The sequence below is a fragment of the Pleurodeles waltl genome, chromosome 10 (genome assembly GCF_031143425.1).
Source record: "Pleurodeles waltl isolate 20211129_DDA chromosome 10, aPleWal1.hap1.20221129, whole genome shotgun sequence".
Taxonomy (NCBI): Eukaryota; Metazoa; Chordata; class Amphibia; order Caudata; family Salamandridae; genus Pleurodeles; species Pleurodeles waltl.
This window is the reverse complement of record NC_090449.1, coordinates 1,044,347,866-1,044,370,541: the sequence shown is the minus strand read 5'-3', so window position 1 is coordinate 1,044,370,541 and position 22,676 is coordinate 1,044,347,866. Positions and strand designations below refer to the sequence as shown.

At 41.5% G+C, this 22,676-nt stretch overlaps 1 protein-coding gene across 1 annotated transcript in view; it reads right to left on the bottom strand.

The window, feature by feature from the left end:
• TOP2B (DNA topoisomerase II beta) overlaps window positions 1–21,635 on the bottom strand; it is a 485,217-nt gene extending 463,582 nt beyond the window's left edge. The window contains exon 1 of the mRNA XM_069212028.1: window positions 21,196–21,635. Within this exon, the coding sequence (XP_069068129.1) occupies window positions 21,196–21,234 (39 nt within the window). The 5' untranslated portion in view covers window positions 21,235–21,635. The remainder of the gene's footprint in view (window positions 1–21,195) is intronic.
• Between the last annotated feature and the right edge of the window lie 1,041 nt (window positions 21,636–22,676).

Genomic DNA, 22,676 nt, shown 5'->3' with positions numbered 1-22,676 from the left:
GTGTACAGGTCTGGGACTATGGCCCCCGCTGTGAATGGCAAAGAGAAGCGAAACAAACAAATTACAGGTACAGCGTCATAAGTGGCACAGGAATAATTCCGTAAATGTTGGCCTCGGTCGGGGGCATGCAGTACATACAAATAGTAGAGCGAGGCTGAAATGATCAGAAAAATATCAAGAATATCGTTCATTTTAAAGCCAGGTGGTAAAATGCTCTTGAGATACAGGGCGAAAGGATTTTCTAACTAAAATATTGCAAACCCTTTTACACACACACACACACACACACACACACACACACGCACGCACTGACCGCCCACAAATCTCCACCAAGATTAGAGGATGTGAAAAAAATAGTGACCTACAAGTAGTGTTGCTATGGGCAACACGTTCTCAGATGTGCTTTGTCCCTCTAGCGGGCGATTAAAGCCAATTCGGCACAGGGCTGTCAAAAAGGTAAATAAACTGAGCTCAGCTATTTCCGCAGCAGTTTTATTCGAGTACTTTTTTGTTGTTTTTTTTTTACATTTATTATTTTGTCTCCTTCTGATCAGAGGACTCTGCCTAGTGTGCCCAGGCTGCTACGAAAAGGTGCAGGAACATTCTGTAAAATAATGCACATTATTAGCCTTAGCCCCACCCCTCCTCTGGTGCTGTCCTACGAAGTGGCCCTTGGGTAGCATACAGGGCAATACAGAACAGCAGATGGATCAACACCTCGCGGTGGGTGGTTCACCACAGGTAAACTGCCGAGGTGTGATGAGGGGGACATAGAAATAGGCAAGGGCAGATGAGACCTCGAAGAGAGGTGAGGAAATTTGAGCACATTCTTTCTGGATAGCTCACAAGAGTGAAAAAAGAAGGACAAACGCCCAATTAAATAAATGTATGTCTATATGCCCACCTTACTCCACCCCACCCCACCCCACCCCTGGTGCAGCAAGCATGTGGTCTGTGCATCATTTGACCCAATACCACACACTTTACTGGTAGCCTAGTTCAAACTACCAATCAACCACAGACATATGGGAAACCCACACTGCACACGGTGCTCAACATGTATACAACTGTTCAAGGAAAGCAAGGTTCCTCAAGAGAAATTAAGCTGATGTTGGTAAAAAAGTAGGTTCTGTAAACAGTGTCTACTCTATGGGGAGAGTTTAATATCTACTACACTTTGCAGGCAGTGAAACTCTCATGGAGTACAGAGTATTAAAAAGTAACTACTAAGAACAGTGTACACTCTATGTAAACTTTTTTTTTTTTTTTTTTTAAACACTACTCACTTAAAATAACCAAGGTCTGAATGTGCTAAAAATCAACTGTGGTGAAAATTTTACAGATAGCTAAAGCTCCTCTTCTGAAGCAAAAGAAGCACATGTACATAGGTTAGTACCTGGTGCCCAGTCTTCTACATTATGTAGAAATAAACATGACAATACAATCCTGCCTAGTAACTCAAAGGCGGATACAATACTTACTATCTACTATGTAGAATATTTAGCCTCTTGGAAACTTCTTTCTGCTGGAATCAAAAAAACATGGGTGGAACGTATTGGACACCAGTCGTCAAGTATCATCAGCACACAGAGTTACTTTTCAATACAAGTATTTATAAGGTGTTGAATGCCTCAACACGCCTATGATGTATAAGAAGCACATGTGTTTTGTAAACAGTCATTTGCTTGACACAGGCTGTACAAAATTAAGCAGAAAAGTAATATGCTAGTTACCCTTCACTAACTAAACTATAAAATAAACTAACACACTCACTGGCTAATGCATGGCGTGGGGTGCATGTTATAGACAGCTCTGCTAACTACAACATATGAATGAATGTGTGTCATTTTTCAATTCAAAACATTAACGTTGTCTCGGACATTCACCTGACCACCCAACTTAAATGTCACTTTCACCTTTGGATGTTCAGTGAAAATAAATATATGTATATATTCATTCACAAAAAACAGAAGTTAAAGTGACGTTTTAGTTAGGTGAAGCGGTCAGTTAATGTTTTAAATATTTTAAAAAACTACAGAAATTCACTAGTTCTAGTTATCGCAAGTAACAATAACTCATACCCCTGCACAGTTTTTCTCATCCATAATTCCACTGCAAATGTTGCAGTAATGTAAGAAATCATGAATGATGAAATATATGGGGTAATTAGCAGTACCCTATCTGGAGCCAGGGTAGTTGTGTTAAGATTTAGGATCACCCTGTAACTCCATTCTTATTATGCTGAATTAAACCTTCGCAGCCAAAGTAGTCTTCTCTCTAGTAGGCGCCTAGGAAGGGTGGGTGATGAAAGCCCCCACAAAGAGGCCGAACTGCTCTCCTCCTCCTCTTTTGGGACAAACAAGGGACCATAAAACAAAGGAAAGCACTCTATGATGGTTCTCTTGGAATAGCAGAATCAATCCACCCAGCAAGTGACATCATGGGGATTTGGGAAAAAAAAAAAAAAGAGCCTTCATCCCCTATGTTGGTCCTATCAGAACAAAAGTATCAATCCACCTAGTAGGGGAGCCACCCTAGGATGATTCTCTCTCAATGTCACCCTGCAGGCGATGTGGCAAGCTACATTTATCCGAGTCTGCCTCATTACACCATGTGGTGTCTAAAATCAACTAATTAGAGTCTGCTATGATGACAGTGCCAACATGGAAGTACTCCTGAGACAGCAAAGACTTTGGTTTAAGCTTAAAGGCCTTATCCATGTAATATGTTTTTTATGGCATAAGCCCTACGTTCCCAAGCCAGAAACAATCAGCAAACTCTAAGCATGTTTTATATACATATGATTTTTTTTGTTTAGGTTCTCTTAAATGGAAGACATTAAGACATGAACTTTTCTTCCAAATTAATTCCTGATTATCGGAAAAGAAAGATGTAAGCCCTCCAAAAAAAAAAACTGCATCAGGAAATCCTGTGACTAACTCCCTGTGCTGGAAATATAGAAACTTATTACACTACCGAACGTGACTGACAGTATGTGGAGACAATCAAAATTATATTTATGTATTCATCCCTTTTTTTTTTTTTTAAATAAAAAGTTAAGAAAATTTGCTCTCCTGTTTATATTCAACAACATGAATATTAGTAAGAACAAGAAACTGGGACCCTTATTGCAAATAAGAAACTTTACTTATCACTGAAACTTCTCTATTATTCATAATGTGTAAAATAATGAGATCACCCCAAAACAGAATCGGAGCAAATGTATTTGCTGCTTTAACAGTGGAATGGATTTTAGGATTCAGTGACCTGGTACCCTAATTGCGTTCTGGCAGCACTTCAACCCTTTTATTCAGGCACTTTCAGAATTGGGCTTTAATGAAGTAAGAGAAACCAAAACAATTATAAAACTACGTTCTATGAAAGACCTCAAAGACAAAAAGGTCAAACATGTTAGAATTTACCATCTGGAATCCAAACAGCACTTGAAACCATAGCACTTCCATATTTGCTCTACTAATGGCAATGGCCCATTCCATCACCGTAACATACAAAGCCTCCATATTCATATATGATAATTGTAAAGTTCAATGTAGTATAAATAAAAGTACATCATACACTGAAACAACAAATACAAGTGCCTAAAACTAAGAAATAAATGTCACCGGCTGTTAAATAGCTGTTCTCATGAAAAAAAGTATTTCCAGATAATAGGCAACAGATTCCTTGTTCCACTTTTCTGGTTGGAAATTGCATTCCACAAAACAAGATTTGGCGTTCCAAAAACCAAATCTCTACAGTACTCCATACCAAAAGAAAGTTAAAAAAAAAAAAAAAAAAAAGGAAGAAGTTCTGCTGTCGTGTTTCAAACGAAATAGACTTTTGTTTCCACTCACTGTCGTGGAAAGATAAAGCTTGGTTATAACTTGAAGATAGTGTGGAAAGGATTGATCGTTGTAAAGAAATGGCTCCCTGTTGCAGTTACCCCCCACTTTTTGCCTGATACTGATGCTGACTTGACTGAGAAGTGTGCTGGGACCCTGCTAACCAGGCACCAGCACCAGTGTTCTTTCACCTAAAATGTACCTTTGTTTCCAACACTGGCACCCAGGTAAGTCCCTTGTAACTGGTACCCCTGGTACCAAGGGCCCTGATGCCAGGGAAGGTCTCTAAGGGCTGCAGCATGTCTTATGCCACCCTAGGGACCCCTCACTCAGCACAGACACTGCTTGCGTGTGCTGGTGGGGAGAAAATGACTAAGTCAACATGGCACTCCCCTCAGGGTGCCATGCCAACCTCACACTGCCTGTGGCATAGGTAAGTCACCCCTCTAGCAGGCCTTACAGCCCTAAGGCAGGGTGCACTATACCACAGGTGAGGGCATAGGTGCATGAGCACTATGCCCCTACAGTGTCTAAGCAAAACCTTAGACATTGTAAGTGCAGGGTAGCCATAAGAGTAAATGGTCTGGGAATCTGTCAAAAACGAACTCCACAGCTCCATAATGGCTACACTGAATACTGGAAAGTTTGGTATCAAACTTCTCAGAATAATAAACCCACACTGATGCCAGTGTTGGATTGATTAAAAAAATGCACACAGAGTGCATCTTAGAGATTCCCCCTGTATTTTACCCAATTGTTCAGTGCAGGACTGACTGGTCTGTGCCTGCCTACTGCTGAGAGACGAGTTTCTGACCCCATGCGGTGAGGGCCTTTGTGCTCTCTGAGGACAGAAACAAAAGCCTGCTCTGGGTGGAGGTGCTTAACACCTCCCCCTGCAGGAACTGTAACACCTAGCAGTGAGCCTCAAAGGCTCCGTGTTACAATGCCCCAGGGCACTCCAGCTAGTGGAGATGCCCGCCCCCCTGGACACAGCCCCACTTTTGGCGGCAAGTCCAGGAGAGATAATGAGAAAAACAAGGAGGAGTCACTGGTCAGCCAGGACAGTCCCTAAGGTGTCCTGAGCTGAGGTGACTGACTTTTAGAAATCCTCCATCTTGCAGATCGAGGAGCCCTGGCGTAATCAGAGAGGCTATTATTGGAGAGCTTACATAATGAGATTGCTGCCATGATTTGTCGCAAAACTACACGGCACTAAAGGGACACGTAGTTTTTAAAAGGTTTTTTTATTTTTATACAGGACAAAATGTAAGAAGCAACCTGTCCCATGGACAAGTTGATATTTTATCAAATTCCACACCCCTGCATAACCTTTTTTCGTGGGGAGTGGTATGTATGCAGTTGAATTATAGGGCAGGGTTGACCAATTTATGTGGCAAGAAATGTCTAATTTTGCATTTACAACACCAATAGCTCTAACTCTTGCAAATGCAAGACCTATTGCACTGCAAATACCGGTTCTTCATTACACGTATGGGAGGACCTCAAAATACATCATCAGGATGTGCACTGTACAAAACCTTCTCCTGTGTTTGATTTAATGAACTATAATATTGTTCATGCATAATAGGAACCCAGGACACCTAAACACTGAACATGAAAATTGACTTGCCTTAGTTCATCAGTAGTGTTGTTGTCAGGGTCTGCATGTCAATGAAAAACTCTTTGAATTTGGAAAAGACTTATCATATTTGTAAACCTTTGCAGCAAAATGTCATTAACAATGAAGGCGTTCCTAAAGTTAAGTGGTGCAACACAACCTAGCTATCTCCTTTCTTTAACTTCAATTAACCATTAAGTGCATTCTTCTTGTTAATTTAACATCTTTTTAATGTTAGTGCTGATCTGATAAACGGTAGCCCAGTGCTGCTGTTGACCACGGGCTGCTTTTAAAGGTCTGGAGGGCCACATTGGGGAAATTGGGGAAGGCATAGAATTTGCGTGACTAAAGCTGCCAGGCCAGATCTTTAAAAAACTGAAATTGAATACATGCATAGCAAAATGCTGGGCGTGAAATAGCAAATCTTCGCAAAATTACATTTGGCAAAGAAAATACAACCATTACTAAAATAGTCTAGGAAGGATTATTAAAGTGCAGATCTTTTATCTCTAAGGCTTTACAGGGGATTTACCCAGCACCAGTAGCCTTGCCTAGTATTGACATTCCATTTAACAATATCCTTGTCTGCTGTCTTTACCATAGTGTAATGGTAATTCATCTTTTAAAAACCTATTGGCTTAAATAACCCCGACAGCTTCTGACATATCTCTTCCCAATGAAGCAATTAGGCCAGAAGTGTTTATCTTTAAATAGTAAGAAATAGAGAATCTGAAACCTACTGTATTGGGCATAAGCTTTACCACAGCACAACCTTCAAACATGAAGTCAAAAAATTACAACTATACATAAAATTAGAGTTGGCAAAAAATAGTCATTGCTATCATGCCCTAATAAGTATCACATTGCAAGTGTTGCACTCCACAGTTTGGTGGAGGAGAAATTGAATGCCAAAACCCTTGTCTGCTGTTCAAGGGTGTGGAATTTATTAACATGACTAGTTGTCCATGGGACAGGTTGCTTCTTAAATCTTCTTGTCCTTTAACCAAAAAAACTACTTGTCCCTTTGGTGCCATGTTGTGCGGCGACAAATTATGGCGGCAATCTTATTATGTAAGAGCTCTGATAATATCCCCCTCTGATTATGCCAGGACCAATATTATAGCCTGGCTTGACTACCAGCAATGCCAAGCCCTACGATAGCAATATCCTTATTTTGTCACCTTTCCGCAGATCTACATACTGGGGCTGGGGGAAGCAGTAAGCAGTAGTTCCAGGGCTGGAATGCCTTTGAGTCTGGGCAGACCTTCTAATCTGCATGTCACCATCTATTCTCTAACTTTTTTCCATACTGAGAAAGGTTGGAAATGTACTCCTGACAAGCGCAGAAGTTCTTCCAGGGTTGGGGGGGGGGGGGGGGGGAAGTGGTTGGAGTGAAAGTGAACTTGTAAATGCTAAATAGATGAGCAAATCCACAAATACAGTTCTCACATCTGTTCTAGGAGTATGATTTCCTAGTCTACTTCTGTAAATTCTTGTGAATTCATGAAAGCCACTAATTCAAAGACTGTGCACTTTTGTGACTCTTCAAGAATTAAGTCCCTAATTAGGTCTGGTGTTTAATCAAGACATTTCGCTTTCATTAAAATGCTACGTGTTTCTCTATCTGCTGGCTTTACTGTGAGTGATGGCATTCTACGCCTCCACAAGGTGCATATTGGCACACAAGGTAGTTTTGTTCAGTGCCAGGAACTACTGTGGCAGTGTGTGCTTTTGAGACCAAAAACCTTATTTCGCTTTTTGCCTGTGTTTGTTACAGTGTGAGAGCCTTGCAGCCCCCTTAACAATAAAGTGTTACAAAAGTCATGTCAAAACAAGATACGCATTGACAAAACCAAAAGATTGACGACTAATGTCTGATAGGGTGGCTTTGCCAGCGGTGGCTTATATATTTTTTTCCTATAAGCTTGTTGAAAATGGTTACACTGATCTCCAGTTAAGAATATTTTTTGGGAAATACTAGCATGCATCAACACATTTTACTAAATGATGCTTCAAAGAAATTGTACCTAAAGTTTTATGGGTAATTTAGCAAAATGTTTTTTTTTTTCCTACTTGTGTTCTTTCTGAACATTTTATTTTGAAAGCAACGAATCATCAGTTTTGCTTACAAGCCTCTGCAAACATTTGCATCTAATCGGGTAGCATTCTGGGAGAATTCCATGTAGCCTCATATAAAACATTGCAGTGCTAGTTGTGTAGTGTGACCTTACGTTTAGAGTGCTCACCCTAATAATAAAGGTTTTATATTAATGAACCATAAATAAAAGTTCGAATAGCATTATCTTATGGACACAAGAATATTACCTTAACTGCAGACAATTTCCTTCCCTGCAAACTGCCAGCCAAAGTTATTGTGCTGCAGCAGGTTGGGCCTACTTGTCTGAAGGACCAAATAAACATGAAAACATGTCCTGGGTGTCGAGTTATAGGAATTCCTTACCCCTGCTATTGCAATCTGAGAATTCTACATTCTAAGAGGACAGTTGGAGTTACACAGAGAGAAGTGTTGAGGTTGGCGAGGGGTTCTCAGTTGTTTTCTTTGTACTTACCGTGTATCTTAATAAGTACGTATCCTGGAAGACTTATGTTGGTCTGGAGAATCGTTACCCACCATTACAGTGTGTAATACCAATCCACCCATAAGCACCCGTGTTTGAAACATACACTTTCCATAACAAACGCATGACCTATTGCCTTTGTTATAACTCTAATTAGCACTTCTTAAAATCTTGTTTGCTCTTTATCGCGTGATCTGGTGACACTCTGTCAGTGCTCTACCTTTGTCAGAGAAAATTCAGGCCACAATCAGAGATAAACCTCAGTCTCCTCATTCCATCAGAGCAGCAAGGGAGCGCAGTCACACTTGCCATGCTTTGAACCTTGCTTGTACAAAAAAAAAAATATACACTGTATATATATATATATATATATATATATATATATATATATATATATATATATATATATATATTTTTTTTTTCCTGAGAGCAACTCCGCCATTGTCATGTGCAGTGGGCAGCATCTCTTTGTGGTGAGGGTATCTTTGACGCCGGGTATTGTGCTGACTGGAGCTTTCATTGCAGTCCTTTTTTGAGGGTATTGATAAATTTGTAGTGCAAGACCCCAGAAAAGATGGTGGGATCATTTGCTGCAGCGGAATAGGTTTAGAAGTCAGTAGTACATTGACTTTCCACTACCTCCACCCAATAGCATGATCAGTTTCCACTGAGCCATAGGGGCAAGCTTCAGAAGGAGGAGTAAAACTCAAGCATTAAAGGAGCTCACTGAGTCTCGTAGAAGTTTTCACAATATCACCAAATGGTTAAGATTTGGTATATTACTCGCAGTCCACGATTGTAGGAAGTTGGCTCTGTATGCACTATTTCAAAGTAAGGAATAGTATGCACAGAGTCCAAGGGTTCCCCTTAGAGGTAAGATAGTGGCAAAAAGAGATAATTCTAATGCTCTATTTTGTGGTAGTGTGGTCGAGCAGTAGGCTTATCAGAGGGTAGTGTTAAGCATTTGTTGTACACACACACAGGCAATAAATGAGGAATGCACACTCAAAGACAATTCCAGGCCAATAGGTTTTTGTATAGAAAAATATCTTTTCTTAGTTTATTTTAATAACCACAGGTTCAAGATTTACAAGTAATTCTTCACATGAAAGGTATTTCAGGTAGGTACTTTGAATTAGCATATACAGTTTTCACATAAATGACATATAGCTATTTTAAAACTAGACAGTGCAATTTTCAACAGTTCCTTGGGGAGGTTAGTTTTTGCAGGTAAGTAAACCACCTACGGGGTTCACGTTTGGGTCCAAAGTAGCCCACCGTTTGGGGTTCAGAGCAACCCCAAAGTTACCACACCAGCAGCTCAGGGCCGGTCAGGTGCAGAGGTCAAAGTGGTGCTCAAAACGCATAGGCTTCAATGGAGAAGGGGGTGCCCCGGTTCCAGTCTGCCAGCAGGTAAGTACCCGCGTCTTCGGAGGGCAGACCGTGGGGGGGGGGGGGGGGGGGGGGGGGGGGGGAACACAAGTCCACACAGAAAGTACACCCTCAGCGGCACGGGGCGGCCGGTGCAGTGTGCAAACAAGCGTTGGGTTTGTAATAGAAAGCAATGGGAGACCAAGGGGTCTCTTCAGCAATGCAGGCAAGGGGGGAGCTCCTCGGGGTAGCCACCACCTGGGCAAGGGAGAGGGCCACCTGGGGGCCGCTCCTGCACTGGAGGTCGGATCCTTCAGGTCCTGGGGGCTGCAGGGGCAGGGCCCCTACCAGGTGTCAGGTTCTTAGAAGCAGGCAGTCGCAGTCAGGGGGAGCCTCAGGATTCCCTCTGCAGGCGTCGCTGTGGGGGCTCGGGGGTCAACTCTGGCTACTCACGGTCTCGCAGTCGCCGGGGAGTCCTTCCTGAAGTGATTGTTCTCCACAAATCGAGCCAGGGGCGTCGGGTGCAGAGTGCCAAGTCTCACGCTTCCGGCGGGAAATGCAAGTTGTTTCAAAGTTGCTTCTTTGTTCCAAAGTTGCAGTCTTTGGTGAACAGAGCCGCTGTCCTCAGGAGTTCTTGGTCCTTCTAGATGCAGGGCAGTCCTCTGAGGCTTCAGAGGTCGCTGGTCCCTGTGGAAAGCATCGCTGGAGCAGTGTCTTTAGAAGTGGGGAGACAGGCTGGTAGAGCTGGGGCCAAAGCAGTTGGTGTCTCTGTCTTCTCTGCAGGGTTTTTCAGCTTAGCAGTCCTCTTCTTCTTAGGTTGCAGGAATCTAGCTTGCTGTGTTCTGGGAGCCCCTAAATACTCGATTTAGGGGTGTGTTTAGGTCTGGGGAGGTTAGTAGCCAATGGCTACTAGCCCTGAGGGTGGCTACACCCTCTTTGTGCCTCCTCCCTGAGGGGAGGGGGGCACATCCCATCTACTACTATAGTAGGGCTTGAATACTTGCAATTTTTATCCCTACAATAGCAATTTCCTTATTTTGCCACCCTTTCGCAGATCTACATACAGGGGCTGGAGGAAGCAGTACACAATAGTTCCAGGGCCTTTGAGTCTGCAGACTTACTAACATGCATGTTTAAGGATTTTCAGCAGATCTTCTCTAATATTTTCCCATACCGAGAAAGGTTGGAAATGTACTTCTGACAATGGCAAAAGTAGAAGTTTTTCCAGGCTTAGGAAAAAAGTGGTTGGCGGGAGAGTGAACTTGTAAATGCTTAACAGATTTACACATGAGCAAATCTACACATGCACATTTGCTCGTGCTAAAATACAGTTCAAAAATATTTTCTAGGAGTACGATTTCCTGGTCTACTTCTGTACGTTCTTGTGAATTCAGGAAAGCCACTTATTCAAAGACATACCATGGGTGCACCTTTGTGACTTTCTTTAAGAATTTGGTCCCTAATTAGGTTTGGCATTAAACCAAGACATTTTGTTTTTATTAAACTTCTATTTCTCTATCTATCTATGGGTTGGCTTTACTGTGAGTGATAGCATTCTGCTCTTCCACAAGGAGCATATTGGAATACAAAGTATTTTTTGTTTAAAGCCAGGAACTACTGTGGAAATCAGAGTAGTAACAAAACTGGAGCGGGCCCCCTGCTAAGAACATGGAGGGCACCCCAGACTCACTCAGGGCAGGTGCTGTGCTGAAGGGTCCCCTACACCGCAGGGGCTGTGGGGTCTTTGCCACGCCACTGGTGGCAATATGTGCTTTTTTTTAGACCAAAAAAAAAAAACGTATGTTTTTTTTGCTTTTTGTCAGCGTTCGTTAAAATGGTGATGGCCTGGCCACTCTCACAACAATAAATTGCCACAAATAACAGGTCAAGACATGCATTGACAAAACGACTCACAGCAAATGTCAGATCAGTTGGCTTTACCAATGCTTGTTTATTTGTATGCTTCCCGTAATCTTGTTAAAAATGGTTACACTGATTTTCCATTAGGAATATTTTTGGGGAATACTAGCATGCGTCAACACATTTTACTAAATGACCTTTCAAGAAATAGCACCTAAAATTTCATAGTAGTGAAATAGATATATATATATTTTTTAAAACATTTATTTTGAAAGCAAAGAATCAACACTCATGCTTACAAGCTTCTGCAAACATTTGCATTCAATCAGAGAGCAGTCTGGGTGCATTATGCTCCGCCTCATATTGTTAAACTTTTCAAGCAAGTGTGTAGATTTTTTTTTGTTTTTTGAGCTGGAACTACTGACAGCAGTGCAGTGTCACCTTAAAACGTTTATTTACAGCAGTCACCCTAATTATAAAGCCTTTTTTTAAAATTTTTATTAATGAACCATAAATACATGTGCAATCCCTCAACTGCAGAACAGTTCCCTTCTCTGTAAACTAGTATTACAGGGGGTTGGGCCTACTTGCCCCAAGGACAAAATAAATATGAAAACTTATTGCCCTTGACCCCAAACAATATGTCCTGGGCATCAGGCTATAGGAATTTCACATCCCAGTTATGTATACAGCAACCACACAAGCCCACATCCAAAGACCAATGTTGCACTGAAAAGTGCTCCAATACTGAAGGTTTTACCAACTATATCCACCTCTAAGTCACAGACCACAATTATCACCAACTTGAAAAGGACCAGCAAATTCACGCACCTGGGCCATAAAAGGTTCATTGTCCAACCAAGCGGGTGTGCCACTGAGCCATGAAAGGACTGCATAAATTAAACTTGGTGTGTGAAAGAACGTGTTTTGAAACTACAGCGCTACTCTTGGGAATGGGAAGCGCACACTGTTACAGCTCAGACCCAAAGGAAGGATGCAAGATTTCAACACAAACAAAGTATAGATATGCACACATACCACTTCCCATGACAAAGGAGAAAAAAAAAAAAAGTTATGTACACAGCAAAATCGCACATGCCCACCTCAAAGACAAATGTTGTATTGTAATCACTCCAACACCTCTGATCGAATTCACACTATATGCAACTTCAATGTGCCATATCCACCATGGAGCAGGAAGGGGAGAGGCAAAAGGAAATTAAACTTCAAAGTGCCATGGAGCGCGAAAGGGAAAAAGTAGTTCGCCCTCCTGAAAATATATTGAAAATCATGCAATAATCCATGTAACAGGGTCCCTCTGCAAGGCGTAACAAAAGACTCAAGACAGGACAAACGCAAAGCATTTACCAATGACATTAAAAGGATTGTTGAGAGGCAATTCGAGAAACAAATGAAAGGGATGGGTGTGGTTAAAGCCCACAGAATAGATTACAACATGTTAAAAAGCAGCACTTGCGCACTGCTATGCTGGACATAGAAGGACGGAAAGTGAAATAAAACGTTCCTAGGATCACATAATTTGGTAAAGCAGGGAATCTGGGATTAATCCCAGGATTTCTGGCTTCACGTTGTAATATTCAGCCACTAGATATGCATGTTTCGCTTCACCTACACCCACCTTGCCGCCAGTCACCCTCCCGCTAAACACCTCCCCCACTTACCACCACCCTGCTGACTTCAAAGTGGCCCTCAGTCATATTCCTGACCAAAAACTTTTTTTGACCAATGGGAAAATATTTCTGAGTACACAGAATGAGAAACAGAGTCAGCCTTCTATGCCATTGGCGCTATTGCCCCGAGAGTGGCCGTGTTGCCTGACTGCACACCTGTCTCAAAATAAATGTGCTTCAGTGCTGAAGAGCGTGTCAGCCCTTTAGGTTTAAATTTTATGTCTCCTTTCTTCTCACTTTTTTAGCATGCCCAGTAAAACATGCCAGGTTGGATGAGAGGAAAAAGTGCAAAAAAATAAATGAATAAAAATTACAAGACAACTCAAGCTTGAAGTCACATATATAAAAGTTTGGAAAAATGCACCCTCATTTAAGGGTCATTACTTCAAAAAGATGAAAAATTAAATGAGACTGACACTACCGTATCATTGTGGCACCCTCATATATCCTGCCTTTTGTAAACGGACAGTGGCAAATTTCTATTCACTGAAGCGTCTGTCATCTTTTCATATCAGGTAGCATCTTTGCCTAATTGAATTAAAAAAATAGGCATCTATTCAAATTACCTACATAGTATGTGTTGCACTGGAACCAGACATTGTCATTAAAGTCTCTATGGTCAATGCATACTCTTATGCTGTCACATGTCTTGCGACGCAACCACCAGAGGGGCTAACCATTCTGAGGATTCAGTCTTCCCGCTAAAACCCTCATTATGTTTGCAATTCAATTCCTCCGTGTGTAGTTATTTCAATTCCTTGCTGAAATCCTCCCTAACAGGGAAACTGCATGTTTCTAACCCTGTGAGCTTTAGACATAGCAGAAATCTTTAAAATAATGCAACAAACAAATGCTTTTAGTAACCCCAGGAAATTGGAGAAGACTTCAGGGAACATTTATTACCACTTATCAATTTTGTTCACATCATCACCATTAAACAACATAACTCCATAACCCAAACCTGGTTGGAATGATTATGAACTATTTTCATGAATAAATATTTTTGCTACAATTGCTCAGACAAGCTAAAACAGTATTTCAACAGCCTACACACTGCTGCGCAGTTCAACACCTAAACAGTGCTACAAAATAGTCAGTTTTCTGTTTTCAGTGCAAATATCACCACCTATTGCTTCAATATAAGCACGGAGACCTTCTTTCCACCAGTCCATTGAATTTCTAGTTCTCCTGGAACTACTAGAAATGCATTTGGTGCGGATACAGCCTCCATTGGGTTTCAGCCAGAAGGCAGCACAGGAACTGCTCTCCTGACAGTAACAGCGACCTTGCGCAACACTGCGGATATGGGTAATTCCCAGATATTGATCCTGTTAAACTCAAGCAATGGCTTTGATACTGACTCCCATGCAGTCCATTTACACCGCCTCATTGATTTGGGGGAAGGGGCAAGGCCTTGACCCGGTTTACCTCATTTTTAAAAGGATCTCCTTCCAAGTAACCTCCCCACCTTTTACTTTGTCCCACAGATTGCTAGCACATGGGATCACCACAGCTCAGCGCTCAGTTCCACTCTTTTTAATACCTACGCAAGACACATGGCTGATGTAATAAATTTCTTTGCAATTTCATTGGTGTCTTATGCTGATGATACTCAGGTAATCGTTTTCTGGTCCTCAGACTCAGCCAATGACAGCAAACGTTTTAAAAACTGTCTTACAGCTGTTGTAAGCTGGATGCATGGAAATTGCATAAAACAATGCTATTAAAAATGTGATTCTTCTGTTGGGCAGACCCATCCACCTATGGGGAGACCGACTGGTGGCCAAAAGTTTGAGGATCTCCTCCAAACCTAAGTTTGTGGTTAAAAACCTCAGGGTATGAATGGATGATTCTTTATCCTTTGAAACCCAAGTTAAAACCCTGGCATGCCACTGCTTTGGCACCCTGAAAAGCCTTAAATTCATCATGGGATTCTTCTACCTACAAGTTCGCCAGCTGATTGTTCAATCCATTGGCTTTTCACACTATGACTATTTTAACAGTCTCTACGAGGGCACCAAAAGATTGGTCTTGAACAGACTACAGGTCGTCCAAAACAGACTGTGAGGGTTCTTTTCTCTCTCACCAAATTCTGTTCAGCCTCTCAGCTCTTAAGTTTCACTGGCTCCTTATTGAAAACAGCACAAAGTTTAAAGCGCTCTGCTTCTCCACAAGATCCTCTATAAACAAGGAGTGCGAAATATTGCGGCTCTGATGCAATCTTATTCTGCTACAAGAACCTTACGCTCAGCGGACTTTAATCTAGCCTTAACAGCACAGCACAGAAGTGCCAAAATGGAAGGATGCTCTTATTGTGCCCTTGCCCCCACCCTATGGAATTATCTTCATTAAGAAAGATTCAAAACCAATTAAGCTTCCGGAAGCAATTGAAGACTTGGCTATTCTCGCTCTACACCCAGTCTGCCTAAAGTACTAATTTATACATTTCAGTAGATATTATAAGTTTGTTTTATGGTTGGTAAAATGGTTGAAGTGATTTAATTTACCTCTTCTGCACATACATGTATCCAGAAGGAATGGTAATTGCTCCAGACAGCAGCAGAAAGTACAATGATCTTGTTTCACTAAAAGTAGTTGTGTTTTGAGACCATTTAAAATGGAGGACAATTATGTCATGGCATTAGCATAAGTGCATTGAGGCAGTGTTACATGTAGGCAATGGAGGGCAGGCAAAGCAAGGAAATTTCAAAATGTACTGATACTTGAAGGGATTCAGAAACAACCATACAAGATTATTCTGCCTGCCAGAAAAGTGTTGTTGTTGCATGAAGCATGTTCAGTGGCCAGATTGAGAATGATGGGCACAATTCAATGGAATGCAATGCAGATATTGTGTAGCAGGATCTAGGTGTTCCCCTTTGAACCAGTAGGTTTGGTCTTTGCCAACATGAAGCATTCTCAAGGTAGAAGAAGAGTTATATATTCAACTTTATTCCAGTTCACAACATACATCTTTAACATAAGGGGAACCACAAGCAAATGACATTAAGAGAATACTGATTGTCTTTCATTATCAGAATTAAATGACAGTTTAGAACACCCTAGCTTATTATATTCCATCGAAAATCAGCAAGCAGCTTCCAAAATCAATTATCCAACTATGACTGCCAATTAAGATTACTGCTTTAAAGAACCTGCCCATAAACTTTCAAACATGTACCTGCTTTTTAAAAAAAAAAATTCAATAGACCTGAATAAACCCTTGAATTTCTATTGTATTATCTGATTTCTCTTCACAAGCCAATTCCTCAAAAGGTCTTTTGATGTCTATTATCCTATCCAAATATGAGTGCTCCAATACTGGTGTTGCACCAAGAATTAAAATGCTAGTGATACCCCGTGACTGTTATAGAACTCTCAGTAACATATTGCACAATCAACATGTCCCTTAGACTATCCATCATCACCTCCAATGCTGGCTTTGCAGCAAGCTACAGTATTGTTTCTCCTCCTTCCTCTTTGGCTACAGTACAAACAGGTTCAGCTTCAGTCAGTTCTTTTTTGGCTTGGAGTTCAGCCATGGGTGACCAAGCTGCCCATGCTTTTCATCACACACAATTACAGGATAAATTACGCAAGAGTAATGATACAACAGCGTAGTGAACTGCCTCTGCTCCAAGGTCAGGTTAAAGTTCTAAAATTGTACTTCCTGAAACTCGTGATGTTCAACATTGTATACATAAATCATTAATGTGAATTCTTTACTGGGAAGACGGGTGCTTAAAGGAAATAGAGTTAGCTCTAGGCTCATCTTCAGCGACAGTGAGTCCATTACATACCATGTATACATGTTTGCAAAAAATCAATTAATGGTTGTTTATAATGCTTCTTGATTATGCACAAGTAAATGCAGACGGAAAGCACGATTGGTGACTGTACTGATTAAAACGTGCCCAAATATTTGTAATTTGAAAAGCAAGAAAGAAAAAAAAAAAAAAAAAACAACTACATTCACAGGCAAATTTGCTAAATGATTGTTCAATTTTGAACAATGAATAAAGTGTGTTTCATACATACCATCATCATCTAAAAATAGTAATGGGCAACAACAAAATTAAAAAAAGCCCCCACCTCCCCCCATGGAAGGGACAATGGTGCCCTAGATCTATGACCATGCACTGGTGGGGATTAGCAACTTTCAAGAATTCACAAAAGTAGGCCTAGATGCCACACTCCTAATAAAACTTGAGTGCATTCCATTCTGGCCTAGCAAATATACACAAAATGTACCTAACCTTTTCACAAGATACTCCTCCATAGAGGAAGAGTGCAATGGTATAGACAGAACTATGGTATACCCTGATCTTTGTGGTAACCAAACTCTATAATAAAAGTGCTGGCATATTCAGAACCCTACTGTGATCAAAAGATTGCACTTGCAGGGATGCGGAATTCATATAGGCCAACGCCCGGGACATACTGTTATTTTTTTGTTTTTTTTGGGGGGGGGGGGGGGGGGGGGGGGGCGGTTGAACAAGGACAACAAGTTTTCATGTTTATAGTGTCCTCGGGACAAGCAGACCCAACCCCTAGCACCACAAACCCTTTGGCTGCCAGCTTTTACAGGAAAGGGAACTGTCTGATGTTTAGGTAATGTTTGTGCCCATATGTTACTGCTGTTCCAAACTTGTATTTATGGTTCATTAATGCAAAGCCTTTATTGTTAGGATAAGCACTCTAAATAAATGTTGCAAGGTCATGCTGCACTACTGACTGTGATTCCAGTAAAAAAAATAAAAAATAATAATAAAAAAAAAATACACATTTGAAAAGTTTAACAATATGAAGCTATGTATAATGCTCTCAGAATGTTCTCTGATTAGACGCAAATGTTTGCAGAAGCTTAAAAGCAAGACGGATGATTCTTTGCTTTCAAAATAAGATGTCAAAAAAAAAAAAAAAAAAAAATACATCAGTGTAACCATTGTCAACGAGATTATGGGCAACATGAAAATGAACAAGCACTGGCAAGGCCAACCAATCTGACATTGGCTGTCAGTCTTTTGGTTTTGTCAATGTGCATCTTGTTTTGACATGGCTTTTGTAACACTTTATTGTTGTGGGAGCTGCCAGGCCCTCACTAGTGTAACAAACATCGGCAAAAATTGCCACAGTAGGTCATGTCACAGAACAAAAATACATTGTAAGCCAATATTCTCCTTGCGGAAGTGCAGAATGCTATCACTCACTGTAAATCCAGATAGAGAAATATAATTTTAATTAAAACAAACATGTCTTGGTTAACGCAAGACCTAATTAGTAGGGGCCTAAGTCCTTTAAAAATAAAAACAACAAAAAAAACAAAAACAAAAAAAACATTTTGACAAAAGTGCACCCCTGGTATATGTATTTGCAAAGGTGGCTTCATTAATTCACAGGAACTTACAGAAGTAGACCAGGAAATCTTACTCCTAGAAAATATTTGTGAAATGTATTATAGCACAAGCAAACTCGCACGTGTAGATTTTTCCATGCAAAAATGTATTGGGAGTTTACAAGTTCACTTTCCCTCCAAACACTTTTTCCCCGAGCCTTCGAAGAACTTGTCAGGAGTAAGTTATCAAACTTTCTCAGTATGGGAAAAGATTAGAGAAAAGCTTGTGAAAATCTTTCAAACATGCATGTTAGTAAGTTTACACAGACTCAAATGCATTCCAGCCCCGGAACTATTACTTACTGCTTCCTCCAGTCCCAGTATGTAGATCTGTGGAAAGTTGGCAAAATAAGGAAATTGATATAGTAGGGCTTGACATTGCTAGTATTCAAGCTCAACTATAGTACTAGCCCTGGCATAAACGCAGATATTATTGTTTGAGCTCTTACATAATGAGACTGCTGCACCACACGGCACCAAAAGAATAGGTGGATTGTTTTATTTTTTACAGGATAGGTAGATTTAGGAAGAAACCTGTCCCATGGACAAGTAGATATTTTATTAAATTTCACACCTCTGCCTTAACAGCACAGACATTTCAAAATGGCACTTAACATTGAAATATTGGACAGAAATAGAATTCTGGTATGTTTCGCATTCAGAATAATCAGACATCTGACATGATCAAAACCGTGGTGCAATCCATACCTTGACATAACTTTCATCCTGGATAAAACAGATACTATCAGACCTTGATTTGAGAAAGGTGGCATAATCTCTCACCACACTACATGGCATCAAATGGAACAAGTGGATTTTATAGAATGCAAGTAGATGAATGATGCATTCCATCTCTTGGACAAGTAGATATTTAAAAAGATTCCACACCCTTCACCATAACAGTGACCGATGCTCAAATAACCCTTGTGCCAAAAACAGGCACTGAGGTTGACCTCCATACACATCCCTTGGGACAAGACTGAATGCCAGGTGGAGACATGAGAGAAGTTATATGATCTAAAGGAGAAATAAATCGGCAGGATGAGGAAACTTAATGCATAAACCCAACTAAATAAAACGTGCATTTCTCAAGATCAATAAATACAAAATGGCATTTGGCAAAGTAGATTTTCTAAACCAGGACAAGTATAGAATTTGTGTATATAATAACGAACGTTACAACCAGGCCATACATAAAGATGTATATTACATCCCCCCGACAGATGACGGGAGGTGGAGTGATATTTAACAGCCTATAGCACATGGTGGAGCTAAAGCCCATTATATGTATGTTTTAAAGTACTTGTAACAATAGGTCATGCAGACAACTATGCAGTAAAGCTACATCTTTACACTGCGAATTCCATTTGCATGTGGAAGACCCCAGCAAATCGCCTTTACGTAGGGGTACATTTATGCGCCTCCTATCAACCCCTATTTACACGAGGATTGGGTATGACCCTCTTTAATCACTCTATTGCATCACCTTTCCAAATCTTTCACTCACTGGCACCTGTGTTCCTTGCTGACATTCCAACAGCTCTGTCCACACTCACCCGCAGTGTGTGCTCTCAAACCCAAATTCTCAAACTTTATTTTCATTTGCACACTACACATATTTGGGTATCTGTAACTTTACTGTAAACAATTGCTAAGAACCGTGTGTCGCTAGCCGCTCCGGTCCCATGTTTGCTTTTTTCTTGACGCCCTGAGACTTGTAGTCCCACCGCTGCCAAGGTTTTAGATTGCTGTGTGTGATAGTCATCATTTCAGTGTAATTGCGAGACATTTCAACAACTACGAGTGATACTTTCTTGCAAGCAAAATGAAGCAATGCGGATAAGGGCACCATATAAATAGAATATATTGAAAATCCTATACCTCCTGTTGTACACCAGTGCCACCTTGTGGCACTTGATAAACACTACTCGGAGCTTACCTAGCAAAGTGAGAAACTGGAACAAGGTGGATTTCCCATACTTCAGGACTTGCATGACAATCTCAATCATTGAGGTAATGTGGGAAAATGACCGGAAATGCGTTACACTAACGCGAGATGCGTGGCACTTGGCTGGTAGTCCAAGTTATAACACGTGTGGTAACACACTACTAGTCCCATAATGCAAATTAGAAACATGAAACGTGCGTAGTTAGGCACGCTCGGAGCAAGTTTTAATTACTGTGCAGACGAAGTGAACAGTAACTTCAGAGCCAGATATACTCTTAGGATAACGCTCCACGGCGTGGACACCAAAGTCGGAACTATTTGGACGCAATCTACACTGGCGTTTAGAAACGTAAACACTTCCCCGTGGAAACTGAACCCTATGCTACCCAGGGCCAGAGTAAGCAATGTAAACAGAAAACAACATTTAAAAATCCTCACTCCTAATAATCGACTCAAACTTTTACATCTTGGGTAACTCTTCTTCAAAGTTAACTTCAACCATGCCAAAGGACACGATTCAGGCGGGCGCTTTTCCCATTTTTTTTTTTTTTTACGCTAAAAAGAGCTTTATTGTAGCTGTTCCCCCAGCTAAAATTGCCTCTGCTTCAATATAGTTCATAGGGGAAAATGCACTCTCCTAGTTTTAGCCACAAATCTCACACTTTGCAGTTTGAAAATGTTGCATGTGTGCGACTCCATTCGACTTTGCCAATGAACTCTTCAAAACTTGTAAAAGTTTGTCGCGGGTCCCACAATATGACACCCCAGGCTACACTAACTCTCTCCCTTCACCAAAAACTCACCCTGAGCTCTGCTCCTGCCGTGACCCCACAGCCCCGCTGGACCCCGGTGTCCCCAACCCCCAGGGGCCCCCCACAAACAGGCACTTACCACCCATGTGAGGCCGACGTTGCCCGGTCCGGTCTCCATGGCTGGGGCCTCGGGCGTCCTACAGGCCGGGCGCGGTGGTGCCTAGAAGCCCCTCCAAGACAGGGTGGGAGCCGCGAGCCGCAGCCACTGGTCGGCACTCATCAGCGGGGCGCCCGGAGCCCTCCCGGGCACCAGGAACGGCGTGGGGGCCGCCGGACTCGTGCCAAGGCGGCAGCGGCGCCTCGGGCAGGGCCTAGTTAACGGAGGGGCGCGGAACAGAGTCGGGAACGGCGGGGACCCGAGGGCAGAGCGTGGGCACCGCGTCCTGTACCCCACCAACCGCCGCCACTGGCACAAACACGCACCCTGGTGCCTGAGGAACAATAAACAGCTGCTCTTCCGTCCGACATCAGGCACCGTGTCCACGGGCAGCTTCTCGGCCCAGCCGCAAGATGGCGGACTTCGGCTACGTTAGCCGCCATCTTGCAATGGTGGTATCACCGTACCCTCCCGTTTATATCTTTACAAATTGGTGAATATTATTCACCCTGCCATCAAAAAAGCAAAATTATAGCATGCGCTTTAACATTTTATTTACACTTATGACTAATTCTGTTGCGTGAGAAAAATCCATACTTAATAACTAGAGTAAGGTAGTGTTGACACGCTTTCGGGAGCTTCTGCTAGAAACCATGCTAGTTTCCATTTCTGTTAAATGTTAATAAACACGCATCTTGTTTTCCTGTATTTTACACGATCCTGTAGAAAATGTGTTATTTTTCTAAAATGGCGTCCCGTTTCCACATGCTAGCGGTTGATGCACGGCGCGAGACAATTCTTGTCTCCTTTCTCTGTTCACTGTCGTCTATCAGGGCAGCCATCTTAACGATTTCCTGTTTGATGGCTGTTTTTGCGGAGCTGTTTACAAAAATACATTAAAAAACATAAGTTTAAACCTACTTAATCCACGTAGATAGTTGTAGTAATATTGCAAGAGAACATGCAATTATATTTATTTAATACTTCTAAACGTGAGGAGACATTTTCATATAGACTGGAAGAACGTTGAAACGTAAACATCTGTTGCTTTAATTTGCCTACATGAAAACTTCTCCAACGAGCCTGTCTCTTTATAGCATGGCAATAGAGCTTTAAAATGTCACACTGCTGTCATTGACACTGGTTCCCTCGCCATCGAGTCTGCCTTTACGTATTGTCCTTCCTTTATGTCTGAGTCAACCAGGGCCTCTGTGTCTATAACGGTGGGAAATATCAGACCCACCAATCAGAATATAAGGTCGGACGCTGGGCGGCCTTTAGCAGAACTTTCCCGCCTTTTCCAAGAAGGACACAGTTGGCTAAGGCGGTAACTCTTGCAGAAGATACACTACTCTACTCTATAGACTATTGCAACGAAGATTACATAGCTACATTAAAAAAAAACTGACTGTATAATAAATTACCAAATACAATATAAATGTATAGAATACCTTATTGGAATA